Below are 27,613 nucleotides of genomic sequence, written 5' to 3' on the forward strand. Positions count from 1 at the left end.
TCCTCGTGCTCATAAGTCGAACCAGGGCAACTCTGTGTCGGTTTTATTCCTCATCCGTCACAAAGGTCTCTTGCTGGAGATGAACCGTGCTGCGGAATGGAGCATTTCTTGCGGCGGAAAAAGGAGATCCCAGCCCGACATGAAGCAAGTAGTCTTCGATTCAGCATTGGGTTGCGCTGTTCAAATTAGATCATGTGATCACTGTTTTTATCGTAAGATCAAGGTAATGCGACCACTCCCTGTCTAGCTTAATCGGCCTCTCGACTCTGACTTCCCATTTCTGCAGTGTGATCGGCGCACTCCGTGTTCGCCTTGTCAGGATAACGATGTACAATGTCAATACGAGCGGCCTCGAAAGAGACGTCGGTACATTCGGCCGGCGTTAGATAGTCCGGATGTGAACTCAAGAGTATCTTCAGAAAGGCTTAGTACCTTGAATGGAGAAAGGGTAGACTTGTTCCCTGTTAATACCGGAGACGCCCTGGAAGTGAGCACCCCTACGCAGGCACAACAACTGAACCTGATACATGTAAACAATTCTATACATACACAAGCTGCTCCAGTCTCTCCCATGCAACTGGGGACGGAATACTGGGATCTTGGGATGGGAGAATGCTTCTTCTACCCAACGAGTTTCCTCGGAGTGGTAGACCTTCCTCCCTACGTACCCTCACTGCCACTGAGCATGCCTGAAAGTCCAGGCATATCCTTTTCACCTCCACTCCAGAATCTTTCCAGTCAAAACGGAAGGCTCGACCATCTCCTGGACGACAGCACGATCCCACAGCTCATCGACGTGTTCCTAGAGCGCTTACAGCAGTCCATGCCCTTCTTTACCCGCTCGTTTCTGCGTCAAAACATTGCGAGTCAACGACATCTTCATGATCGGTCCTTTGGCTCCTTGGTTCAAGCCATCTGCTCTCTAGTCCTCCTTCAGCCAGTGCAGAGCCAGGAAAAACGCCCATGGCCGAATCGTGAGGCAAGAGCCGACGCTCATTTGTCTCTGGCCGTAAGTTTGCACTCACAATCTGACCTCGGCCAGAGCCCGACTCTAGAAACAATTATGACAAGTGTCTTCTTGTTTGCCTGCCAGTTCTGTAAGGGCAATTTTGATGCAGCCAGATTTCGGCTCAGGGAGGCCGCAGCTCTAGCCGAAGTGATGAATCTTGACAAGCCTGAATCGTATGGTCATATTGGCGACACTGAGAAACAACGAAGACTCCGAACATTGGTCAGCCTCACAATCATTGAGAGAATCTACTCGGTTCAAAGAGACTACATTCCGGGCACGAAACTACTCAGCCGGAACAAGCTGCAAGAACTACAAGACGCCATCGCATCTTCGAATGATAGGGGTGAAAGCGAGAACATCATTGCCATGGAAGGTATCAGCAGCATGCTGGAGCAGGTCGACTTTATCGATTCCGACGTGATTAAATGCTGGAAAGGCCTCTGTTGGGAAGAGGAGGCCCCGGCACATGTCACTAGAAGCACAATACTCACTCTACTACGACGGTACAGGATACCGCCACAACTATCCGGGCTTTCTGACGTTGATACCCATGCCCAGCATGCGGATATCCTTGTTACCAGGCACTGGATCAGGATCAAGCTGTGGACTCTGGCCAGTAGCCACGGCTACGTTGAAGCACTGTCTGATGATGAGGAGTTCCGCAACGAATACGCCCTGGCTATTGCCAGTGAGGCTCTCGACACCTGTTCGCAGTTCGAGATGACCAGTCTCGAAGTACATGGCGTCGGACTTGTATGTATACCTAAGATCACCCCTAACAAAGAACTATAACTAAGCTACTAATAACAGATTGAGAAACTATCTGACATAGCAACTTGTGCAGCATTGCAAGTCAATAGGCCTTATGCCGCTTACTCGCCTAACCAAGACTATTCCATTAATAGAGACTCAAGCAGTCCTGGCACGGGCGTGACACCGCCACAAGAAGACTATCTGAGCGCGAGTTCTAGTTCTGGACTAGTAATGGGTAGCGCAGAGGAGGTGCTAAATGGTTATCTCTCGGTATTTGCATCTTTCCGTAGGGGAAAACACCCTTTCCTAAAACCATATATATACCTCCTAGTAAATGGCTAAGGGTTATAGTAGAGAAAAGCAGACCTTAAATAGTAATTAAGTATAAAGACTTCTCAGAACCTATAGTGTCTCGCTGCAGTGTTAAACGCTTGGAAGTAAAAAAGTCTTCTTATAGAGTGATTAAAAAGAGAGATAAAATATTAGTGAGCTACTCAATACGCCGCCTTGGATGGAAGAGAATAGGAAGATGAGCTTTTATAGATTATTTGATGTCCTGAATGGCGTTCTATAGGCGCGAGTAACGCTAGCCTCCTTGTGCGTTATAAAAAGACTACTACCACTTATATTAAATTCCATTGCATATATCACAATCAATGTCTCAGCATCTGTCCAGACAAAGGCAGTACGTAGCTACTCTTGCAAGGTTTTGCCTCTATCCATTTAATTATTGAGGAGCTCCGGTGAGTACCCTGCCCCCCGCCACCCCTGTCAATGAGGAGGTACATGAGGGGAACTACACGATTTTAAGCCTGTTGCACAACATAAGCACGTCTGAAGAGGGAAAAAGTCGAATCGCCACGCTTGTCAGAGACTTCAATTAGGGCAGCCAAGGTCAAGAAGCTCAAGGAGGCCCTTGGCGCTGGTCAGTCATAATAAAAAGAGGCGCTATTGGCTGCAACGATGGTCGCCGATGCTAGTAAATGCGGGCAGATTAATATTCTGGTCTAGACCACTGAGGAGCATCGCCATCTTTCTAAGCGACCAATAGGGATATAACAAGTTTCTAAAGGTTCAGCCCAGGCACTCTGGTTTTGACTATTTTAGCAACCCCTCATTTTCAGCCGGCCACAATCGATAGAACAGCTGCACAAGCGGCTATAAGGGGAGAAGACTGTTACAGAATATAATTTATCCATTCTTGACATAAAGTTCCACTTCAGAAGCCCTTGGCTACAGGGCTTTCGAGGACCTCTTCTCTATCTGCCTCTGAAGATCTGCAAGTACAGACTACTGTGTAGATTAATATGCTTTAAGTCTGTGGTGAACATTGCTAGCTTAAGTGGGTATAGGCAGGTCTCGCAGTTATTGTCTTCAAATTGCTACCCTAAGGTTTAGAACTAATTGGATACTAAAAATATTTTAGAAATTATCTAGAATAAGTAAGCCTATCTTTAGGATATTAAAATTAATTGTATTGCCTAAAGCAATTTAATAAATAGAAATATATTAAATTTATTTAACCTTGAGATACTGTTTTATAATTCATTAGCTAATATATATTAATATTATAAGTTTTAACTATAAATTAAATTAATTAATGAATTAATACTACTGGTCTGATAAGAACAATGTCATAAGAAGGGAAACTATAGACAAATTAACTGAACTATGCTTTAGTAATATTAAGGAGAAGGCAGTTGCAGGAGTTAAGTATTTTAAGGGAAAGGTTCTCAGAGAGGGGAAGATTGATCCGATTTATCCATTAGTTAAAGCCACAAAATTACTTACGTACTAATAGCGCCATAATTACCTCTAGGAAAGGGCGGTCTGCTTAATAACTCTCTATCTAATGACTATTTCAGTTAGGAGCATATTTAAGTAGTCTAGCCAGGGGTGGCGCTTTACCTTATCCCTTTGAGCGGTACAGCCCTTCAGCGGGGTCACGACAGGGGTATAGGGCCAATTAAAATGAATTAAACTAACGGTACTTCTCTCTAAGACTAATTTGTATGATGGTAAAAGTCCCAGCAGTTTTGATTAGTACAAAAAGGTACCTTACAGACTTGGCAAATATCTCACGAACTTCCGGTACCCAGCACGTACTCACCTTGTGACTAAGCAAAGTGGGGCGAGTGACCTCCTGAAGGGCTGTACCGCTCAAAGGGATAATGTCAAGCATAGCTACTAAATACGCCAAGGCTGACAAGCCTTTCGGAAATTAGGACTAGTGCAATAGTGTAACTTCGGCTAACAAGTAACACATACCATTATAAAAGGACTATTGCCTATCTATGCTGTCTTATGTTCTTTACCTTCTTGCGTGGCCTCGAAGATGCAGTCCGCCGACATACATCTCAGACAGCGCCCGTCATGGCTGGCCACGCTCGACTGGGCTAGCACTGTCAGTGGCTTCCTTCTACTTGTTACTGGGATTCTTATGATAATGAATGGACATTGCTCCCAGCCTCATGGGCTCAGCGCCGATGCGCCTATGTGTGTCGGCTCCCAGTTGTCTGTGCAGAGCTGGCTCGCCATCACCGGCATCCAATTCTCGCTTCTCAGTACTATTCTACTGCCCCGTGTCTCGACAATGATACTTTCCAAATGCTTTACAAAAGCAGCTGAAACTACAGGGATACGATTCGACCGCCTGCTTAACTCTCTGTCTACAGCCCCGCTCTCCGCCCAACTTCGGGGATCTAAGAAGCTCCTCCTACTTCGGTGCCTCGTCTTCATGCTCGCAGCGCTGGTGAGCGTCCTCTACAAGTTTTCCTTCGTGACCGTTGATGCACAAGGCATGGTCGCAATTCCAAACGGTCAGGCGTACTACAACTATGGCTCTGACGGTTACCCCGATGCCGACACCAGCTACACAGAAATCGGCGAGTCTGACATTCCCCGAGAGCACAACTATGCTCTAGGGGATGGGGTCCCGACTAACATATTATCCGCAAACCTCATTGACTTCCTTACCGTCAACAATGGCTCCGTGATCGCCGTAAGCGATCCTGGCAAGACTTTCGAGCACTCAACCGATCTCATAATAGGGCCAAAAGTGAACGCCACGCGGCTTACCAATATTCATAATGGGACTGTGGAATCATGCAACCCCTTGTTGTACCTTCGGAGCTCGTTCTACGTCCTTCGGCAACTAGTAGACGGTTTCGACGCTATCAAGTGGCCCCTTGTCAAGTCAACACCATACAATAACGGGGTAAGATTCGACTTCAAACCCTGGAACTCAACCACGTTTAATGGAGGCTTCATGGACATCACTTCTCTAGCCAACGGATCGCTGCAGGCTTGGGCTGTAGGGCATCCACTTCCTTCTCAGAGCCAGTACCTCTACGATTATAGAATTACCGTTAACATGCGGTATTGTTACGGTTATGTTAACTGGACGAACTCAGCTGTGTTTGGCCATTTCGAGATCGAGGACCCAACTGATATCAAATGCCAGGCTCTTCCTTTCGACGTCGCCGCCTGGAACCAGACTTTGTGGTCCTTCAACGCGAAGGCTTTCATGCAGGCAGCATGCGCCGGAAAGACTGATATCGACGATTCTTTCTGGATGTTTGCGTTGCCCATAATCCCGATTATGACTGATCACTCATCTGTCCACGGGAAGTTTGCCCCACCAGAGGAGAGGAACACACGGTGTAACAACGTTGCTCAGGACTCATTTGCGGTCGCCGAGGGTATAATAAGAGCCTCGCGGACGGGGATGACGGCTCTGGGAATAGCTCTTCAGGGGTTGGCAATCATGGCGGCAATCATGGCGATGTGCTTGATTATTTGGCCAAGGCTGCCACTGCTTACAGAGTGGCCTGCGCAGTGGCTTGCTTTGGGTAAGGGACTGGATAAAACTATAATAAAGGAAGTGGCCAAAGACGGCGCCACAGGAAGCAGTGTTAAGTCCAAGGTAGTCGTGTTTCTGTCCTCATCGACGGAGGAGAGAGGTGAGTTACGTTTAACATGTGCCAGGCCATAGGAAAGAGATCCTCCCCTTAGTAATTGGATTTTATTCTACTTTATAAATCTATTATTATATTTTTAGGTTTCTAAAACTCTTAGCTAACCTTAAGTTGTGATTTATTATTATCTAATTATCTATTAGTCTAATGGTCTTTAAAGACTTTAAAATATTTTATTGGATTAGGAATGGTTCTATAGTATTATACTACCCCAACCAACTGCTCCAAATCTATCAAGATATCACCCATAAGCTTTACACGATGGGCTTCGCTCATACTAGCATCTACCTCTAAGCATCTTTTTACTACACTTTAATACAAGGAGCCTATGTAATAATCCACCATGCTTGCCATAATAATAAGGAATAGCTTATACTTATGAGGCTTTGCAGTCTTTAGTAGTGCTTGATATCAATCAACTGCAAACAGCCGCCATAAACCTAGCTCTAGCAGAACGACCCCTAACGCGAAGATGTCATGCCCCGTGGTGAAGTGAGCGTTCTCCTGGTAGCTGTGACGATCTGGATGCCTATAGAGCTTGGTCTTCCATGAGAGATCAGCTTCACGCCAAGTTGAGTCCCCGTGAACCCCACGTGCATCTTGAAAACTAGTCAAATATGCGTTGTTAATGTAAGTCGGATCACTTGTAGTCTTAATGAAGAGAAGCACTCTCCGTGTCTGCCGCTTAGAGCTTTTACTATATCGGTTATAATCTTAAAGTATCCCTGCTTGCACATGACACCCAATGCCTGTTCAACAACAAGACGCTTCAAGACCGGAATTTCAGATATCTTCAATTACATCGGAATTTCGAAGGGTAAATGAAGTTTAATTGAGATGGGCTTTTCTTCATAACATAGAAAATTGAATGATCATTTCAATGATGTCAGAAGTGGCCAAAAAAGAAGTGTAAAATTTGCATGAAAAAGCATGAAGAAACTAAGTCCCACAGGAAATCCATCCCTTTTTGTCTATCGTCAATAATAACCCACATAACCTTCCAATCTGAGGTAGAGCTCTTATCCCTGTGTGCTTGCCATTAATGTATACTTAATTCGGCTAAGTGGCGCGAGTTAGATTCCACAAATGGAGATTATACCCCTTATATTGGGATAAGCAGAGAGTCGCCTTCAACAACAGATCAGCCATCAAGCAACAAAGTGGTGACAATACTCCCACGAGCCCTGGTAAACGTGACCCCAGAGAAGCCAACATGTTCATCTTCATTGCAGATCAGAGCGTCCCCATGACCACCCTTCACATTGATCTGTTTCTCTCCAACCAATCCGGCCAACTTGGCACCTCATCCCTTTTCATCCTCCCATGCCATGTCCGTGCTACTATGTATACAAGCAATCTCTTGAAAGACTGCCCGTCTCCAAGTATTACTGTGACTAAGAGGGGCCAAATGGATACAAGCCCTGTCTCTGACATGTACCCTTGCTAAGCCCCACATATTGGCCCCCTGCATAGCGTCGTATTGCATTAATCTCTCTTCCGGCTTTCACCTTTCAATCGATCTCGATCTCGACAAGCTATGGGATCGAAGCTCCTCGGTCCCCTGACCTTCTATCTTCCTTTTATGACGCCAGTCTATATTGTTTCGCTCTGTAGGAGCCAGAGTCTCGCACTCCTTCAGCAGGGAAAAGAGAGATTCTCTCCAGTATTGCTCGAAAGCACGTTCATGCAGGCTCTGTACCTCAACTTATCATATTTGCTGGATGAGTATTATTTCACTGGAGTGGCTCGTGCGGCATGGCTCATCCCAAGTACTTCTCTTCTGCTCCGTCGTCAGTTTATAGGTCCTTATATGATTGATTTTGGATAAGTCAGTCAATTCGTGTACCGTGCTAAGTTGCGATTCAGTCACAGTTGCTTCCTCAGCTGACCTCATTGTCCGTAATATGGTGCCTAAAGGGCTGATTTGACTTGACCTATATCCACTATATTGCGGCCTTTTACTTGGGTAACTGCTGCTGCCAGACTTGCCCTGTCGTCGCAGGTCGTCAATACGGATCTGGCCGGATTCCAGGCTGTTGAAAAGGGGCCTAAAGCTGGGTATGCAAACAGTGACAATGGAGAGGCACTGGACCAGTTGTAAAGCGATAGCAGCTTCCCAGTTCGCGAAGGTGAAATCAGTGGAAGCAAATGCCATGTTGGAATAGTAGATTTGAACTGCAATTGCAGGTGTTATTCTTTTCCGTCGTTGTTAGTGCCTTCTGGTAAACGCAAGCTAGACAGATCTATCACCATTGTGGGCGTAAAACATACAGGATTCGACTGCCAAAAACGCTCATAACAAAAACTCTTTTAGACCATGGTATTTGTATTTTTAGAACGTTTTCGCAAAAGACAATAATGATACCAATATCCGTGGTGATATTCGTGATGGAATAATAAGTCCAGAAAGCGGTTCGGTCGATACATCTTTTATCATTGGTGTATATCCATGGCGTAGGTAGTTCACACTGGAAAAGACTGATGATAAGTGCAGAAGCTCCCCACCCGCCAACGACGGCCTCAAAGCCAAGAACAATCCATCTCTGGCTTTCTCGGCTTATCATCCGGAGACAAACTGTGCATGATAGCTTGCAACAGAAGACGGAGGCGACGAACATGGTGTTGGCCGCATATTGGCTCTATTCGTGGATTCGGTCAGATCTTTGACACAGGCTCTGCGGATTGTAGTTGAGATATCTACCTTGAAGAATATGTCGATTTTGCCGGAGTCCATTTTACTAGCTGGCTTTCCCAGTCCATGATCACACTCTATGAACGTAGCAATAGACTGCCCAATTGCAAAGGCCTGAAGCTTCGCGCATAAGCGCAGAATGGTTAGAGATCTCACTTCATGGACTGCGCTATTGGGCTTCTACACACAGTTGCGGCGATGGTAAGAATATCATCGACACTCAGGGTTTTGGTCATAAGGACCTTGGTTCCTATGCGGACAGAACATGACAAGATGAAGATGACGAGAAACATCAATGTCAAGACCTGTATTAAGGGAGACTTGTTGGTGTCGGTGATGACCTCTTGCGTAGGATGCATATTGGGCAAGGCGGTTGGTATCAGGGTGCGATGATGGGGAAACAGAACAGTTGAGCGAAAGGATTGAAAGGGTATAAATATCGAGGATAAACAACTACAGAAGATCATTGCAGTTAAGAAGGGCGATGAAGAAAACCATGGGTATTAAAGCCCGAGGTTTGGGAGCATTGACGTGAAAGGGATCCGTGTGGCATCTTGAAAACAGGTGCAGGAAGAGCACCAGGCGATATTATTGGCCTCGTTGGGACCTCACTTCAAGTTCTCAACACACCATACGCTCTTCTGAAGATAGCGTATTGGTTGCCAGTTACTCCTCATTTACGTAACGTGGCACAATTTATTGTCACTATCGGTACTGAGGATCTGTCAGCAGAGAGATGGCTGGAGATCATAGCTTATCCACTAGGGTCGTCACACGCTAGGGCCGCTTTCTGCCAACCGCCCACTCCAACTAACAGAAGATAAGGAAGTAAATCTGAAACAGGCGAAAGTTTATCGACTCCTAAAAATGAGCATCACAAGTCACGAAACGTCATTGGGGCCTGATCAAGGTCAACAACAACCGCCTGGTAAGGACATATTTAAGTATTTCCATCAAGCGTACTGAATACATCGAACCTGTGAGTGTGGCTTATACAATTTTCACAGTTCGAAAAAAGTTTATACTGGCATTAAAAATTGCCAGAGGATACGCTTCGTTCGCCACAAAGCTGCAAGGTCAACTAATGCCGAGTTCAGGTACATTGATAAGAGCCACATATCCTAAGATGTCATCGCATTAGCCTCCTTCGATGATATTGTGACAATGGTCTCAACTTTTTTCGAATCATGGCTTCACCAGAGAGATCTAGTTCCCTTGTTTGACAAACACTTGTCTCGGGAGTCTGGGCCGGATGCTTGGACGAGGTCTTATCGCTCGCCCCTGTTTCACCCTTGGTATTTCCCTTTCTGGAGGCGGAAGGGCTCGTACTAGCTCTTATAGAGAATGGCTTATCAGCCTTGACTAACCATGACACCAGACGATGTGGTGCTGCAAGCAGATAGGTAAAAATTGACTCACATGGTCTTCCTGAAGTTGCGCGGCTTCAGTTTATAGATTAATTCCGTTCTAAACTGTATTAGTCGCACAAACACTTCGGCTTCACTAATGAGCGAAATTTATCGGTGCTATTGGACATGCCTTAGGGTTAACTATACCAGGCACGCGGTAATGGCATGGAAGCACGCAATATGACCATCTTTTGTATAAGCTCTTAGTCGCATAGAGTGGATTAGGGTCAGATGATTGCCGAGTTTCCCCACAGAACATGTTGGTTGATGATGGCTGTTTTCCCTAGATCGATCCCTTTCTCAGTACTAGTAGGGCGGGATCCTGTTTTTCAGTTGGGGCTTTGGGCACGGGCCCATTACGCCTCCAACACAAAACCCCACCATAACATTACGCGTTCCACTGCCTTGGGTAATATTGACCAGGGCAAGCCTCCACCTTGTCGATCTGGCTAAATATGTTGATAAGAAAAGACCTGTAGAGTTCTGCAGCTTCTCCCTGACTAAGAGCCCCCCTCATTTTGCACAGCTATGGCCCCGGGTGACTAGATGTTACGGCCTGAATTGGATTGCCCACGTTGGACCTCGTATGCTACGTAGTATATAATTAAATAAAGTGCAGGACCTTGCAGGATTTTGGAAGGGCCAGATATGACAGGTGTTGGCTTGCATGTCCAAAAACAGCACGTTGCATTAAGAGGCTAAGCAGATAGTAGCAACAAGGCCGCTACAGGGGTCAGGACAGGATGGATCTTCCCTACGTGGCGCATCCGTTCTCTAAATCAAGGGTCAATGCGCAGAAGTATATCCCCGAATAGCGACGTGGCATGCCAACGTGGTGATTAAACTTGCATGTATGGCTTTCCCCACCTGAGACCATGGTTTGGGTCACATTTAGGCTCTGCGTTTGAGAATTAAGAGGCACAGACAAAGAGAAGCCATATTGATTATAAGATTAATCCTATCATTTCGTCCGTTGAGATAGCATTCTCCCAGTTCACATACACATCGAGAACGTCCTCACGGCTGTCTCGGCATCTATTTGAAATACATTTTCATACACGCCGCGGAGATGCGGAGGAGTAACCTAAGACATCTTTGTGCGACCTGGTCTTTGGTGCTTACCATATACTGATATGTGATGTGTCATACAGGCTATCCTCCCGAGCGTTTAGCTCGGTCAGCCACCTTCACAATGGCCTGGTTGCTCACCCGGCGATCCTGACATAGCGGCCGGTAGATAAGAAAGAAAAAGGGACACTAAAGAAAAAAAGGAAATACCCAGAGTCTGTAGCGCTCATCCCTCCTGCCGGCTGTTGGCTTGACATTTCTCGCCTCAATGTACATTGAACAACCGGAGGTTATCTCCGCAGTGACCCTGCATATAACATGACCCTGGTCGCACCTCCATGATCAGCCCTTCCACATACTGTTTCGACGTAATATGGGCGAGGTAATTCTGTATGAGACGACAGTTGCACCCAAACTGCTGTAAGATTTGCATCTTATGCTCACATACCTCGATGAATAAGTCGGTTACGCAAGTGGAAAGCTCGCGGTGGACACGTGCTACCTCCTGCGTGCGAGACGTGAGACTTGATACCTCTTCCACCTTCTGGATACGGAACTTGGGCGCTCTGATGCGATTTTGTTCTTGAATTTTCTTAGCGCGATCGTTACTCTGTTGGGTTGAATGACTGACGCTGCTGCTGACACTCCTTGTGCGACAAGGAGCAGACTGCCATTTGTTATTCGGCACTGAATCAAGGTTTTCTTATATAAAATAGCTTCATCTAGACGATTTACAAATCGAGAGATCCTCAGGATCATGATTCTGCTGCAGGTTCGGATCCTTTGCCACTAAGGGAAGGCACGAATGAACTTGGGGAGGAGACAATTCCATTGTAACTATATGCTTAGGGATTGACAGTTGACTTGCGTACTCCGTGGTAAGATCAAAACCATTCCACGAATAGGTAGAGTTGAGCATATGGTTGATAGAACTCTAAGGGCTTATTGAGTTGACATCATAGTTATAGATGGAGCATATGTCGGCGAAGATGGTTTATGATCCATTCACTGAGCTCAATGACCCGTCACGATGGCTGTATTGTCTTCGTTGGCTCCCCAAGATCCAAAAAGGGCTCAAGTTCACGGCTCTGTAACTGAGCCGGTCGTTTGGGGGCTAATGGGATAGTTCACAAAAGCTCTCTACTACTCTTCTCTTAATAAAAGGCGTAGATAATGGCTTTCAAATGATATATCTCTGCAGAGTTTGCATATTACTCAGTTGTAGTCTCGAGATCATTGGTCTTAGTTCAATTGTTGATCTACCCTCTCTTCGCCCCTTCCGCCACTAAAAGGCCAGTCAGACCAAGCCAGCTCCTAGAGTCTCTGATCCCATCGACAATCTTCTTAAAGCTTATTGCTGAGACGCCTGTCGACGGACAAGGCCATATGCGAATACTTCATGCAACTGGTAACAGAGAACAGCTCTTAAGAACACAGTGAATTCAATCGTTTAAAGGCCCCCGTTTTAATGCATACAACCGCTCGCATCTCTCTGTTTGTAGCCGATGCAGAAGCCTATGCAGATCGGCAACAGAGTGGTTCTGCTTCTGTAATTAATATAAGCCATTAATACTCTGTGTTCTGTCGTGGTTCGCAGATAACCGAGACAAAGGTGTAAGTCAGTGAGATGGACTGGTAAGGTCAGCTTCAAATCTGTCTAAATGACCCAACCCGAAGTCGCCCTTTCATCGAGATTAGGTGCTCTAAAAGGATGTATATCACTCAGGCTCTTTGGAGCCCAAACTCTAAGCACTAGGCAGAGGTCGAAGTTTCTCTTGCAAAGGAGATTCAACTGTAGGTTGGGGAATCTTAACGGTACTGACATCCAAGCAGGGCTATGTCCATAGCAGCCGGTATCAAAGCATGACAAGCCCAAGGTTTCGATCATTATCTATAGTTCTGGTGCGCATTCCTGACCCATTGGGACTGCTCCCGGTTAGATTATCTGCGACTTAAGACCATAGAGCTTCTGGTATGCAAGGTTGCCTGAAGATGCAATTAACTGATGCCTGCCCGAGCAAGACGACCGACTTAGGCCTCTTTCCTAAATGTATGATTCGCGTGGGAGGTAAATGCATCCAGGTTCATCAGAGCGAGATATTGCCAGCTGTCTCAGACCATTGCGTTGCAGTTAAGGTAGACAGTTAAAATGGTCATAGTCTTAGCTTTGTTGTTAAAGCTGTAAGCAAAACAAATATACAGAGTAAGTATTTCAAGGCGGCATCCCTTTGCTAAATAGCCATCCTCTTCCGTGCAATAAACCACCTCAGAAACAAAGGCGCATTAGTCAAGGTCTACCGCAGAAGAGAGTTAGTAAGGAAGAATTGTCTCCCAAGATAAGTTACGCCGCTTGTTGAGAGAACTATTAGATGTTTGCCAATAGATATTCACTATATCAACACCCTCACAATCAAGGTAACAAAGAAAGCCAGAGACAGGAGAGTCCAGAAATCAGGGAGGGTCTTGGGGGACTCGAGACTGTGGGTTAATTTGACGACCATAGGAATACCATGCAGGGCTTTCAGAGTATCGCTAATATCCATACTCTTCGTGCCAGGTTTGTCTTCAAGGTGGTTAGTCAGGTGATTCTAAGGAGTGAATATCTTCCGATATCCAAGCACTGCCGATTTGTAATAGCTCAGGGTCCGAATTGGGAGTGCTAACATGCTAGAAGAACCTCTAAGGTCATTCTGCGCCCAAGTTCAGAGTCGAACATCACCATTGTGATACAATCCGCCTAGGATTAGGTCTCGGCTACCCTCGCATAAAGACTCATCAGTATAATGGCCAACACAACTTCGGTCAGTTGTATTACCTCCACCTAAGGGTTAGGTCTGCATTCGGAGGTTATAGTCCCAGGTCGTTTAGGTCTGGGTTACTCTAGGGTCTGGTGTTGTACTGAGCCGTTGCCGGTCATTACGAAAAGACAGGGCTTATCTGGGAGACAGGCACGTGTATACCGCCCAATGGACTTCTTCACGGAGATAGGCATGTGGCCGTCAGATCCGTCATCAAGGTCGTGAGCTCTAGAGCAAGGCAAACTATCTCAAATGACCTCGAAAAGCCTAGTCGACCATATCTGTCGCCCTCAGGAAAAAAAGCCACGAACTGATATTGCGCATCCGCATCTCAACAACCTCATCAAGAGATCTTCAGCGTTGGCACACCTTGGCCGCTTCCGATTCTCGATTCTTCGACGATTGGGCTTCTATTGAGAGTCTGTCTTTGGTCTGATAGTTAAGATGTAGTCTTGACCAATTGCGATGGTCATGCCTCATATGTTCCAGCTCAGATACCAAGGGGCGATACCAGACTGAGCTTAATGACACATCTGACTGCTGAATCGTATGCCACATGCAAGAGCCTGGGCATCAACAGGGGCGAAGCCATCACTAACTAAATCATATTGTATTACCTGCTTCTGCGGTCTAAGTTGGTAGTTGGGGGACCAGCACTCACGATAAGCAATGAAACAGAATGCAGTTTCAGGGCCAAAATCGTGGATGATACAGGATCAATCGCTATACCAGTAGTCTCGGAGAGTAAAGTACAAGATAGTCGAAATCGAATGTTGTTGAAGTCGATAAATGTCAATAAGTACCCACAATCTAGGCATAAGGTGGTATATTAGTTGTCCATTAGAGAGGAGATGTAAATACAACAATTAAGAGCCGTTGATAATGCAAGACCCTGATGCTCGCAGCCTGCTGACCTCGCTGAGTCTCAGTCTATCGTTCAGCCAGGCCAATGTCAGTACTTAGACTTTTGGCCTCTTGTCTGATATCTCGCGATAGCTTCACTTTGAGGAAAGACCCATGGGGCGCCAATGGGCCAATGGCCGAAGACCTGTTTTCTTAGGAAGCTTTTTTGCCCTTATTATAAAGAAGCAAAGCCAGAAGATGCCCTTCTCACTGCGTTCTCAAGCCACTCTTTATTTGTTGCTTCCGGCCTCTCTTAAGGGTTAAAGAGCCATATTTCCCCAAAGCCTTCCGCCTGCGTCTCTGTAACGGGATCCAAAGCAAATATAGGATCGCAATATTACATCGAAGGACAGGACCGAGGACCCAAAACTTTCCATCAATCACTAGAAACCATACGGGCTTGACTTCAGGTATGATTGGGGGTTTGCGGCGGTACTTTAAGGTATGCTAACAACTCGTAGCCAGATCAGCACAGATCTTCTCAAGAGCCAGATGCATGGCATAACCACCGCCACCGAATCCTTCACCAAGCTCCAAGCTTCCATCGCCGAAATGGGAGTCCTGGCGGTACCACCAAGTTCATCACCAGGCTTCAAGCTTCCGTCGCTACTCTCAACAGCGAAATGAGAGCCCTGGCAGTGCCATCGAATCCGTCACCGAGCTCCAAGTTTCAAATACTACGCTTAACACCAAAACGAGAGTCCTGGCAGTGGACTGGGTAGAACTGCAGACAGTCAGATCCATCATTGAGGTCGTAAACTCTAGAACTTAACAAACTACCTCAAATGGCCCAAAACAGGCTAGTTTGACTATATCTGCCGCCCTTGAGGCAAAGAATCATAAACTGGGTAGACATATTTGCAGGAAGGCTTAGGCCCGCAGCTAGAGCAACACAGATCTCTTCTTAAGAGTCAGATCCACAACATAACCACCGCCACCAAGTCCGTCACCGAGCTCCAGGCCTCCGTGGCTGCCCTCAACGCTTAAATAAGACTTCTAGCAGTGAAATTGGTAGACATGGAAAGGAGAGGCAGCAAGAAGATAGGGGCAAGACAGACCATAAAAAGCGGTGAGTTTAGACTGGGCAGACTGGATGAAATAGAAGGACTCGGAATCGGTAGAGGTAAATTACCGCAGATAGAAGTGTCATCTTGCGCGGTAGTGCTTGTTATCGTCGTTAAATGGCAGAGAGATGCTTGCTTCATGGCGTCAAGGACAAAGATAAGAAAATAGAATTGAGCATCTTGGCGGCCTGAAACTGAAGATTATACGTGAAGAAGAGTGTGAATACGAAGTGTATGTTAAATTGAATGCCCATAACCCAGTGGTAACTGTAGTAGCTGCAAGCCAAAGTCGAAGGATGCATGCTCTCAGTTATGACTTCTGATCTTTCATCTGATAGGCTTGAACGCAGGACCTCGAAGGTCGGAGGTGTTCCGTATTTAGAGCCAAGACAATCCAGAATCTCTATTTGCAAAAGATTTCCGGTAGAGAATCCAATCAAGATGAAAGAAACAAAGCCATCTGTATACAGTGTCCACCCTAGGCCCCCGGCCTAAAGGGGGACTTTCGACTTGCAAGTAACCGACCGAGTTGGCGGGTCAAGCCAAGTGTCACTTGAGAAATATCCTTTGTTAACTGCGATTGTAAGTAACAGGAGCATCAACTTTATGGTTAAGATTAACCACGCTGTCAATGAGCCTGGTCCAAGTACATGGAGACAAAATTGGGAACCTTCATGCGTATCTGGTTGGACAAGTGACTCTACTCGCATTCGAAATCGCACCACAGTCACCAAGTCCACGAAGAACGGTAGCTTAAATAGGTGCAAAACAGGGCGCTCAGCCTAGGCATAATGCGTGCGCCTCAAAAGGTGAAATTGAGTCAAAGCAGCACGCTGCATCAGCTCAATGACAGGAAGTAGGCGCCAGAGATCTTTGAGGCTATCGCTGACAGGTAAATGGGCGGACTTGAGAGTAGGAAGTGGAAGTCGATAAGAAATAGGCGATATAGATTAGAAATGGTCTCAGGAGATTTGTACAAGAATGAAGGTAATGCAATATAGAGGAGGGATTAGACAGTCCGCCAGCCTGTAAAAGACATATGATAAGCAAGGTGTCGCTGATGGGAGAGTCGCCGCGATGTTGGGGGAGCTTACAGTGGCAGTGACTCGAAGGGACCCAATTCGTCCGTAGTGAGTCAAGACGATTGACCATGTTGTCGGAGATGAAAGCCTAATGAGAAGATGAATTCTAATTATCCGAACCTATGCTCGAGAGTAGGGTGAGAGCAGATGTCCCCTTCGAAGGAATTCGCATTCTTGCGTTAGCCAGACCAGAACATCGCTGCTTGATGACGAGACGCAACCTTACAGCTGGCCAGCTTGTCGTGTTTGTGTGCACTGGCTCCAGTCCTGTATGGCGCAGGGGCTTCAAAGCGCGGCCAACGCGATCATCGACATCTCAGGTCAGCCATGGAGCTAAATTGCAGGACCAAGGGGGTTCGGCGGCGCCACGAATTGAAGTGGGTGGTTTTCGGACTGGTTGCGTTTGTAACTTGAGAATTGCCCTTCGAGAACGTCAATACGAATCAAGAATCGAGGCCAGTTGTGGGCGAAACAGTCGATGCGAGGCTCATTATCACGAGGGGGGGCTCATGGGTTTGGCACCATCAATAATGGACACTTGCTTGGTTGCCTGTTCTCGGGTTTCGAGGCAATGGTGCATCTAGATGATCTTGAGTCCTGTATCCTCGCAGTTGACAAGACTATCTATAATGAGACGGTCCTTCTATTAGTGGTGGTCAGGATACTGATATATGGTTTAGTGGCTATTGCGGCGTTAATCGGTATTGGTTGGCGTTGAGAGAGGAAGGGGCATGTTAATATAGCAGTGATATTGCATTCTTTTGCATGAGATGGCTTAATTAGGGCGGTAGGCAATTAGTCTACGTAGGAATACTGGTTAGTAACTATTTATTAGGGGAGATCTAATAAGAATTATACTAATAGATTAAGATAGTAGTAAATGCTAAATTAGATCTGGTACCTTGGCAGAAGTTTATCTAGTGCTTCTATGTATTCTGCGAGCCTTTGTGGTTATGAAATCTGATAATTTGTATTTGCAGTCTAATTGTTTCTAGCTCTTACGCCTGGATCGGGAACAGAGGGGGCGGCAATGGCGATGAAAGCGATGGGCTACGCCAGACCCAGGATCTGTAGAGAGTTGCAATACTAGAATTGAGCGTAAATATTGAGGAATTGGTGATGTAGTGGTGTTCATGAATCGTTGCTAAGCGTCGATATGTAGGTTGGTGGAAGGAAAGGCTTATGAAGCCCTTTGGCGCCCTTGTATATAAGACCAGTGACTGTCGCGCTAATGCTGAGGCTGTGAATCTCTGAGATGGTGAGTCTGAGGAGTAGGAGGATAAGTCTGAAGAGCAGTGTGATGAACCTGAGTAGCAATGCGATGAGTCTGGGGAGCAAGAGATAAGCAGAATGGTGGCAACGCGTCTTCATAGGGTTATTGCCTTTCTTTCCTGCTTCTTTTCCGTTTTGTGGGTGTGCGTACCGCCTCAGCGTCCCTTTTTTCCGAAGTTATTTTCCAGTATAATTTATTCCCTACTGTCGCCGCGCCTGGCTTGGGCTGTCGTTAATTAACATGTTGCCTGTACAGAGAGCTTGTTGGCTGATTTGGATGGCCGATATAGCGATAGGCTATGCTTTATTTTGCTCTAGAGTCAGTCAACCTCTGCGAAAGCTCTGTTAATTGCTATTATATCCTTGTCGTCGTGAAGGTTATGGTTGCCTGACTAACCTGGAATGCGAGGTTGTTAGTGGCTCTTCCCCACCGCATTGGGTGTTTGGGTTGTCTGGAAGAGCTGCTTACAAAAAGTACCCTGTACCTTTCAGCAAAGGTTGAAGGGAGCATCTTTAGCCAGTTATTTAGAATTAAAATGCTCTCCCCGACTTGACCTTATGGAGGCTGGAATATGATTTTGGTAATTTTCTCATTATGACACTAAGCCTTTTTGCCTATTGCGCCAGTGGGCGTGTTAAGATATGTGAGAGATATGTAAGACTCAACAGCCTCAAATATGATATCGCTTTTTACTTTGAAGAGACAAGCCCGAGCTGAGGGCAAGAAGGCTTGAGACTGGCCTTGGAGACTTGGCGCCCGGGGAGGATGGTGGGCATGAATGATACTTGTTTAGCTCAAATGAAACGATGGGCCACAGAAATAGCCATGCCCAATTGCAACTCTCACACCAGCGAGCAAACATACACGCACTCAATCGAAGTGAGAGAAAAGCAGGTTTCCATCATGCATTATCAATTCGGCAATACGTCACAATTAGTCAAGCTATCGTCTTTGGCGACAATACCTGCAGTTGTCAAGGCCTGATCCCTCCCAATGATCATAATGAACTCTCTAAGCATAGCCAGCGAGCTCCGAACGTCGTCAGCCAGGCGATATACCAGTTCACCAGAACGAATCACCCGGATGACTACTCTCACCTACCTGAGTTATGGCAGGCCGGTAGGGCTGTTCGAAAAGCTAGATTTAGAACCTGGGCCGATGCCCGTGACTGCCAAAGCGCCCGGGTTCTTTTGTTGTCTCCCATCTTATTAATTCCAGTACGCCCAAGCCGTCTTTCTGTATTTAAATCCTGGATACAGAGCATATGTAATACCCAAGCTAATAAAAGACACTGATATTGTCAGCATGATGTAGAAGAATGTTGTTCTGGAGGCGACACTGAGCGATTTTCGTGTGAATGCATTCCATCGCCAAATATTCTACTGGTAATCCATAATTAATCACCCGATAAATTCCAACACGATAAACCCTAATTACATATTCCGAAAAGACCAGGCACCTGGGGCGCTGCATCAGCGACCCGGGTCCAGAACCAAGAGCCCACGCGAGTATTCCGAGACAAATCACCAAGGTTCGATAGAAAGATTGGCTCTCTACTCAAGAATCAACTTCAAAAACACAGCTTCGGTACTTGTGACGCGCACGTGTCGGGGAACAAGGATATGGCTGGAGCGCTTTTATAGCAGCGCATCTTTCGCCCTGGATCGTCTATACAGCGCAAGAAGCTCGATGGAGCTTCCAGAGCGGACCGAGCCCCAGGAGACAGATCTCTCAGACTGTATGTTCGTACGGCGATATGCTGTATCACCGGAAGGATACCAGGAGATACAGGCGACAACCAAGCAGCAGTCCAATCAGTAGTAGATGTGTTGCCAAATTAAACCGGAGCTATCGTTTGAGCACCCTCACGATCCGGAGGTCAGCGGCAACGAGCATATCAATTGGTGAAGGTCAGCCATGTCTACCGGCTGGATTCGCCAATGCTACTTTGAGGGGACATTGATCGCTGATGGTAGGGCGAGTCACGGGCGCGAATGGTAGAATCCTCGCCCATTGCACAGCGAACCAAGCGGTTTTTGCCCTAGGGAGAGCTAGTGAACTGGTGATGGCGATGAGTGTTGGCCAAGTGTACTAAGAATTGGGGAACTGCGCGGCTTAGGTCAATGCGAATCACCAAATTACTGCTTGATCAACAATGACGGAGGCAGTGGTGCCGTATTCAGACCGCTTTCTTAATGAACTACTAGCAATTCGGGTTTTCTACTATTTCCTTTTCTGCTCAATCTGGGTCCAACTTAGCATCCACGCCTAGATTTTGCCTGGTGGAAATGATAAAGTGTGGATCGATGACGATCTGGAATTAAGCGCCGAGGCTGATGCTATAATCTCTGCTTCTCCCGTTTTCATCGTGACGTGAAGGATTCTGGGACACGTCAGGCGAGGTCGACTTGGTCGGATATGGAGAGTGATTGAACCTTTGTAGTCGAAAAATTCCACGGTTCCTGCTGCCGTGGATTCCCTCGATAGAGCAGAGAGACTAAGACTGGGTAAGGATGGCGGCTGAAGGTCAGTGCCAGCAATTCATCGAACATGCCCGTCAAAACCCTCAATTTGGTTCATTGGCCACTCGGAGATATGGGGATGTCCATGGTATCGAATAATGGAAAGTTCAAGTGCCATATACCACCTTTTCGCGAGGCGCAACAGCGCAGGGGCGAGCGACGATTAAACTGGGTACATGTAAGATAGTATAACTCAACGGTGCGTTGAATTCCGTGTTATCTTCATTCTTCTCTAGTCTAATACTATATAGTGGTTGATGAGCAGTCCGTGATTCAATCCAACCTTTTCCAGTCCTTCCCCAACCATTAAGCCCATGATCCTTCTCACTTCTTATCACAACCAGGCCGGAGGACTCAATCAGCCTTGGCGCTACCGCGAGCACTGGTCTGTGACGCTCCCTCGGCCTCCTTCGGATCCTCAGTGTTGGTTTCCTCTTCATCAGCGTCGTCCTTGACGTCTCTCTTGTGAGACTCGCCCATCTCGTTACTGGGAAGGTGATCCCCGACGCGATCCGCATTATTTGGCTCTGGTTTCTCTTCAAACTGGCGAAAGAGCTCAAGTAAATCGCGGCGGTTGGCGGTGTCCAACTCACCCCCAGGCAGCTGCCAACGGCATTCCGCCATGAAGCGGCGGCACCAATCTATGAGAGCTTCTTGGTCTTGTTCAGGGAGACCATATAACTATTGTACCATACGTTTCATTCGATCGATCGAAGCAATATTGCGCGCATAGACCGCGCAGAGGTGGAAGTTGGGATCTTGGCCATCGGGATGGGTAGGATTCGTGGGTGTTTTTGCTTGAATTCGCTGTTTGCTGCTTCTTATTAGTACGTGGACAAATTTTATATGGGTTTGCGTGATGTACGAACCGCAAATGGTAGATGGCTTCGATGGTGGTAGACAGCATAGGCTTTGGCCGCTTGTTGAGGTACTTGCAAGGGCCCCCGACGAAGCTGGAGACAACGAAGAAGGTGAACAGAAGAGAAAGTTCATCAAGAAATAGATATTGGTGCGCTAGTTTGTGTGCCAGTATTAAATCTTATCTGAAACGGTAAACGAGACTGTATTGTACAACATGACGCTTAGGGTTACGGTAGATCAACCCATCAGTAAATAAACTTGCTTCTTCGTAAGAAATAAAATTTCATTATTTGGATGATTGCTCAACGAGGATTCCATTAAAAAATGTGCGACAAAACGATGACGTTGATAATGGAATGATTTGTCGTTTCTTTTATTTGTGAATGTCGTTACTGATTTATGGATAACGGCTACGGAGCCGGATGGATGAGCCACGAAAGATGGATCTGAGATCAGATCTAGATCCCCGCACCCACATACCTGTAATCGCGACAGGACCGGAGTCTCCACCACCCGAAGCGAGCTTGGCGGAGCGTGGCGTGGAGTTGCTGAGTCTAGGGTGACAATTTTCCAGCTTGAGATAACATACGAGTCGAGTTGAATTACCATCTCAGAGTAGCAATATACTATGGAGAGATTGCCAATTGGTAGAAACGACTTGGGTTTCTTGTTTTTTTATTGTCTTGCAGGAATCAATTTATCAGACTGTTGGGTTGCGTTCTCAAGCATGTTGCTTTACGCATAATCATGCGACGAAACGACAATCCAATTGAACCACCAATAAACTAAAACCGCACGTATTAGCCAGCACCCACGTGCCAAGCCTAAGGTCCCCGGTTCTACAGAACAAATCTGACCGATGAAATAAGCAACGGCCAAGGCAGAAACCAAAAAAGGCTTTTTGAAGAGCCCATCCGTCAGAGCACCAGTGAGACTTTTGTAGAGTAGCTAACGCAATTTTCAGATCCATTACCATAACTGTATTACTCTTACTTCAGAGTGACCTACTGTCTAGAAGTGATTACGAATATCCACCGATCTTACCAAGTGAGAGTTCGTGATGCATGACGATTAGTCTTTTAGATTCAGCTATAGTCTCAAGTCGAGCCTAGCAGAGAGTGTCACAACCCAAGACCAGCTAAGGATGGGAATATGTAGCTGTAACGCAGGTCCTTGTAACCCGGGGGAAATAAAACTCTAGTTTATAAATGGAAGGAAAAAGCTTTTATTCTGTTTCTGCTTTTCGTCTCGCTAATTGCGCATATCAACAATGAAGGGTGCCCAAAATTGCATCGAGTGGGCCAGCTACAATGGGTACGAGAAGATATAAACCGCCAAGACTCGGGGGTCAGCCACGGTTGATTTGTGCACAAACAATCGGTCTGAGTCACTAGTCAACCTCCTTTCGACATCTGGAGTTTGCCACGGAATTATGGAGAGTTTGTCTTACCATGGGGCCGGCGAGACAATTCTGGCTTAGCGTAATAAAGCCCCCTCCTAACCAAAACCTACCCCATGTTAAGGCCAGATAACCAACCTTAATTCATATAAGATGGGAGAATAGATGGGTCTAAAAGAATGGACCTAAAGACAAGCCAGAAATAATCATTAACTTATACCTCTTATATTTTATAGTTCATACCGTTTGCCAACGATGGCTTCGTCAAGCCCAAGCATCCCCTCGACGGTGGAGGAGCTCCTCGCTACTGCCGCAATGGATCCCTCTTTCGAGGAAGCTTATTCCAAGAAAGGCCGCCCTCCTGGATTTCCAGGACTGGAGGTAGGCGAGCTAAAGGAAATGGTCCACAAACATCTGCCTATCCTACAGACCAAGCTCGCGGCTGATCGGCCTGACGGTATCATCGAAACGGAGCACACTCTCCCTCTCGACACGGGCTTCCACTCTCGAACTCTTGTCTGCCAGCCTTCGGCACCATCCGCTTCCTGTCCCATCATAGTTCTCTTCCATGGAGGGGGCTATTGTCTTGCCTTTCCCGAGACAGAAGTCGAACTCGCTCGGGAGCTCGTCGAGGCTCATTCGGCCGTTGTTGTATGTCCTTCCTTCCGACTGGCCCCTGAACACCCTTTTCCCACGCCTATGGAAGACGGCTGGGCTGCTCTGAAATATATCGCGGCAGAGCTTGTCTCACCTCATGATCCCGAATCCGCTCTATTCCCACCGCAAGCCGATCCAAAAATAGGGTTTATCATCGGTGGAACATCCTCAGGCGCACATATGGCTTGCGTCGTCTCCCATCTTGCCCAATCCAACAGCCTCTGTCCGCAGTTGACGGGCCAGTTCCTTAGTGCAGGAGGCTTCCTCCCTCATTCACGCGTGCCAGAGAAGTACCGCCCCTTTTACCTTTCCTGGGAGCAGAATAAGGATGCACCAATCGTCAACAGGACTTTCCTAGAGAAGTTCCAATCCGTAGTGGCGCCAGACTTTGACTCCCCATTGTGGGTACCATTCGATCAGCAACATCCTGACGATGCCTCAGGCCAGATCAAGATGGGGCACATGGGTCAACCACCTGCGTACTTCCAGGTGTGCGGGATGGACATCAACCGTGATGAGAGCTTGATCTATGAGCGGGTATTGAGGGAAGAATGCGGTGTGTCTACTAAGGTTGCTCTCTATAGGGGCTTTCCGCATTGTTTTTGGAATGAGTATGGCGAACTAGGTATGAGTAAGCAGAGAATGAGGGACAGTGTGGATGGAATTAGCTGGTTGCTGAAGCAGAGCGCACTCTAGGCACTTATATTCTAAATAATTAGGTTAAATAGTTAGGTCTTGGTTCGAACTGCTATATTTAGTAGACTGTAAGACTGTTGCATTATAGCTAGGTGCCCAAGCTTCCTATAAACATAACCCGCAGGGAAGCAGCTAATTACAAAAGGAGCAACCACCCTGTTTCCCACAGCCTTTTATTTACAGCTGGCGATATCCAAGTTGCCTCCCGTGACAGGAATATCCTTGCAACCCTGAATCCTGAAACTCTTCATCTTCTTCGCTTCTTTACTGGTATTCTTTGACCACTTTGTGGGCCATAAGTCGCCTTTGTCAGCGGCTGTCGCGGACCCAAGTTTCTTGCCCCGACAGCCAATGTCGCTATGGATTGAGACAGAGCAACGGGTCCAAATAAAGCTGCAGAACTCAAAAGAACCAACGCCCTTTGAAGTGATGGCTTTGTCGAAATTATAGCAGTCGTTATCTCCGACACTGCTGTGGTAGTGGCGTTTCTTTCCGTGCTGGTCTTTTCCGGTCCAGACTGTAAAGCTCCATGCGTCTGTGCCGGCGATGGCAATTGTGGTGAATGTAAGGAGCGAAGAGAGCTTCATGTTGGATTGATTGTCTGGTTGTGATTTGAAGTGATTGGATGTGTTTGTGAAAGACTGTGTTGTATTGTAGATATTGCCAGGCGTGACGCAGCTATTATATACTTAGTAGTGGTCTAAGATCGACGAAGATCTACAGTCATCATCGGATGAATTTCTCAGCTCAGTCGTATCAAGGAATTTTTCATGTGCCCACTCGATGGTGATCTTGTATACTCGAGAAGTCCTTTCGTTGCGCAGAGCCCTGGAGGAGAAATTACGGTCTCTTGCACTTTACCATGCAGTGGGGCATTGAACTGGGGCGTGGTCGATCTCCTTCATTGCTGAACATAAGGCGCATAATGTTCGATGAAGCTAAGCATAGGCTTGAAGCCAGGACTTGATGACTGTTTCCATCGAAAAAGGTACGATAGTAATGGTTTCCCCCCCTCAACTCCTCCTGCACACTCCTCAGGTCCCTCCTTACCTCCTCCACTCCCAAGTCCTTATTTTGGACGTAAGTATTCAGAGCACTCTTTGCCCGTTTTCGTCTCAGATGTTAGCATGTGACCCCACAAGGGGTTTGGACAATTATGTACATCCACGTTGAAATGTCACAAGCTCCTACTAACCAGAAGAACTTTGTGCCCGGCTAACGGCGCAACGGAGTTTAAGTGGGCCAATGTCAACCAACAGTTCTCAAGCACTGGGGTGAAGTAAGACGACAGTCCAGTAGTCACGGATCTTCACAAGACTCACTCTCCGTTTCGGGCATTCTGACTGGCGCATATGTACTGGTGAATGCAAGATCATTTGACGCGGAGCTCCTTGGGCAGCTCCGCCATAAAATTAGGATCAGCGGTGATTTAGTCCAAGAAACTGCATCCACAAAGTGCACCAGCGAGATTTGGAAGCCATTCTCCGTACCTTGGTTTCATCCAGCCTATCCAGTAGGGAAGGCCTATTCAGAAGACGGCCTTTCTTTAGACAGCCTGACCAAATGTGTATACGAGTACGCATAGCCTCTGCATGTCTGCCTGATTCAGTGCGTTGATCCTGCCCCCTTACTTACTTGGCTGCGCCCCGCTCTTGCTCCTTCCTTAGTTGGCTTGCAATGCGATTTCTACCGTCGTTGTTTTTACCTTTCCAAGCCACTCATGCCCCTGTAACCCCAACCTTTGGCTAAACTTCTATCGAATAATAAACCTAGTTATAACACTAAAGTGTTTCACTATTACAAAGTAAAGTCTATTAATATTAAACATGAGCTCTTATGCTTTATTTTCTTGAATATCTTTCCTATTTAAGCCATTAGTTAGTTTAATTCCCTCTCCTTTTCTAGATATAAGACTAATACGTGATAACCGAAAGTGGAGCCCATTTCCAGCCGCCAATCTAAGAACTCTTTGCCCCGCTCATGGGTTAGTCTAAGCAGGGATGATCATGCTTATCAGGCTCCGATTCCCCGTTGTCGTTGTTATTACCAACGCAACAGCTTAGTAAGGCTGCAGCAAACATAATATGAAGGAGTCCATTGCAGTTCGTGAAACTTGACTGGAGCGGGACTGTCTAATACAGAGTACTAATACTCATATTATCTGCTATTCCGAGGCATCATCTGTTGCGACCAATATAAGCCCTAGTCCCGTTACCTCTGCAACCGGGGCCCTCGTTTTTATTGGTCATTTGGTCTAGCGATTTTAGCGACATCATCTTGCCCTGCGCTGCGGCTGAACGTGGGACTCCACAATATGGGTTTCAGGGGTTAAACTATATTCCCCCACACAAGCCGCTAACGTGGATGATGATCAATGGCATTGCTCCAAACCCGGGCTTGAGTTGCAAACCCTGGCAGCAATATGTTTGTTGGTGACCTTATTTGCGCGGCTGGATTATTTCAGTTGCTGCAACCACGGGGCAATAATGGTTCCGAGCTTACATTGGAGTATTTATCAACAATCTCACCTTGAAGAACAGTAGAAGCTGGCGAAGTCAGGAAGAAAAAGGAGAGTAATGCCCGAGAAAACCTCCATCTCCATCACTGCTGATACACCATCCTCGTTTAAGCACCATCTCAAGCTACACTCTACTTCCTTCACACTTTTCAAAATGAAGTTCTCTGCCGTCATTGCGTTGCTCCTTCCCCTCTCCGGGGTCCTCGCTTCGCCAGTCGCAGACTCTGGCCCTGTTGGCATCGTAAGAGACGAACATGCCATAGGAACTGAGCCCTTGAGCGTCGATCAGAGCGAAGCTGATTTGGTGGGTCGTGACCTCTTTGCACGCTCCACTAGGAAGTGCAAGATCGTCAACGTCTCGAACCGCGCCTTCTGCCGCAGTGGACCTGGCACCAACTATCCGATCAAGTACTCGGTGTACAAGGGCCAGGAGTACAAGTTTGATTGCTACAAGAAGGGAACTTGTCATGAAGGCAACTGGTGAGTTACTATTAACCTGTCGACAACGGCATGACGTGTCTGATGGTCGTGGTCTTGTAGCACTTGGGACCGCCTCCCGCATGCTGAAGGGTATTGCTACGTGTCTGGCGCCTACACCGACAGCCGATGCACTAAAGGTTCGTATATTCTCTTACACGCTGCTGGTAACACGTGTTCGTTGCTGATCTTCTACCATGATAGCCGCTCTCGGAAAGTGTTAGGTTGTTACTCCACTTAACCATTTGCTGCAGTAAAAGCACATCGCAGGCTACTTCGTCCAAGGGAGGGCCCACAATGCCAACATCTTCGTTTCGACTAGCGTTGAAAGCAGCCACTAGTGGCAGCCATTAAACAACAAACTTGCTTGAATAGGGGATTTTTGCTCCGTCATCGCCCACTAGACTTTTACACACATCCAAAGTACACAGGGTCTATTTACATAGCTATCC

General features: G+C 46.8%; 7 protein-coding genes across 7 annotated transcripts; 4 read left to right on the forward strand and 3 right to left on the reverse strand.

Moving 5' to 3' along the window:
• Window positions 1-139: 139 nt before the first annotated feature.
• BKA55DRAFT_527464 (uncharacterized protein) lies at window positions 140-2,107 on the forward strand (the record flags this gene model as incomplete). Its single annotated transcript, XM_046188929.1, has 3 exons — window positions 140-223; window positions 287-1,765; window positions 1,823-2,107. The coding sequence occupies 3 exons, from the start codon at window positions 140-142 to the stop codon at window positions 2,105-2,107; spliced, it is 1,848 nt and encodes a 615-aa protein (XP_046042473.1).
• Window positions 2,108-4,003: 1,896 nt separating this feature from the next.
• BKA55DRAFT_584572 (uncharacterized protein) lies at window positions 4,004-5,835 on the forward strand. Its single transcript, XM_046194347.1, has one exon. The coding sequence runs from the start codon at window positions 4,101-4,103 to the stop codon at window positions 5,757-5,759; it is 1,659 nt and encodes a 552-aa protein (XP_046042474.1). The 5' UTR covers window positions 4,004-4,100; the 3' UTR covers window positions 5,760-5,835.
• Window positions 5,836-7,450: 1,615 nt separating this feature from the next.
• Window positions 7,451-8,793, reverse strand: BKA55DRAFT_527545 (uncharacterized protein; the record flags this gene model as incomplete). The annotated part of the gene is made up of 4 exons (XM_046188932.1): window positions 7,451-7,937; window positions 8,014-8,381; window positions 8,444-8,548; window positions 8,623-8,793. The coding sequence occupies 4 exons, from the start codon at window positions 8,791-8,793 to the stop codon at window positions 7,451-7,453; spliced, it is 1,131 nt and encodes a 376-aa protein (XP_046042475.1).
• A 2,341-nt stretch (window positions 8,794-11,134) lies between these two features.
• On the reverse strand, window positions 11,135-11,430 carry BKA55DRAFT_584583 (uncharacterized protein). Its single transcript, XM_046194348.1, has one exon. It carries the CDS (start codon window positions 11,342-11,344, stop codon window positions 11,177-11,179), a length of 168 nt encoding a protein of 55 aa, XP_046042476.1. The 5' UTR covers window positions 11,345-11,430; the 3' UTR covers window positions 11,135-11,176.
• Window positions 11,431-22,991: 11,561 nt separating this feature from the next.
• Window positions 22,992-24,259, forward strand: BKA55DRAFT_584585 (Alpha/Beta hydrolase protein). The gene has a single exon (XM_046194349.1). The coding sequence runs from the start codon at window positions 23,069-23,071 to the stop codon at window positions 24,164-24,166; it is 1,098 nt and encodes a 365-aa protein (XP_046042477.1). The 5' UTR covers window positions 22,992-23,068; the 3' UTR covers window positions 24,167-24,259.
• On the reverse strand, window positions 24,254-24,943 carry BKA55DRAFT_214569 (uncharacterized protein). Its single transcript, XM_046185179.1, has one exon. It carries the CDS (start codon window positions 24,751-24,753, stop codon window positions 24,340-24,342), a length of 414 nt encoding a protein of 137 aa, XP_046042478.1. The 5' UTR covers window positions 24,754-24,943; the 3' UTR covers window positions 24,254-24,339.
• A 1,895-nt stretch (window positions 24,944-26,838) lies between these two features.
• Window positions 26,839-27,385, forward strand: BKA55DRAFT_697257 (uncharacterized protein; the record flags this gene model as incomplete). Its single annotated transcript, XM_046200355.1, has 3 exons — window positions 26,839-27,164; window positions 27,225-27,301; window positions 27,366-27,385. The coding sequence occupies 3 exons, from the start codon at window positions 26,839-26,841 to the stop codon at window positions 27,383-27,385; spliced, it is 423 nt and encodes a 140-aa protein (XP_046042479.1).
• Between the last annotated feature and the right edge of the window lie 228 nt (window positions 27,386-27,613).

The sequence above is a fragment of the Fusarium redolens genome (assembly GCF_020744475.1).
Source record: "Fusarium redolens strain MPI-CAGE-AT-0023 chromosome Unknown BKA55scaffold_26, whole genome shotgun sequence".
Classification (NCBI taxonomy): Eukaryota; Fungi; Ascomycota; class Sordariomycetes; order Hypocreales; family Nectriaceae; genus Fusarium; species Fusarium redolens.

Bases quoted from the DNA above. Each gene is read 5' to 3' on its own strand.
- BKA55DRAFT_584572 (XM_046194347.1), top strand. From the start codon at position 4,101: ATGCAGTCCGCCGACATACATCTCAGACAGCGCCCGTCATGGCTGGCC.
- BKA55DRAFT_584583 (XM_046194348.1), bottom strand. From the start codon at position 11,344: ATGCAAATCTTACAGCAGTTTGGGTGCAACTGTCGTCTCATACAGAAT.
- BKA55DRAFT_584585 (XM_046194349.1), top strand. From the start codon at position 23,069: ATGGCTTCGTCAAGCCCAAGCATCCCCTCGACGGTGGAGGAGCTCCTC.
- BKA55DRAFT_214569 (XM_046185179.1), bottom strand. From the start codon at position 24,753: ATGAAGCTCTCTTCGCTCCTTACATTCACCACAATTGCCATCGCCGGC.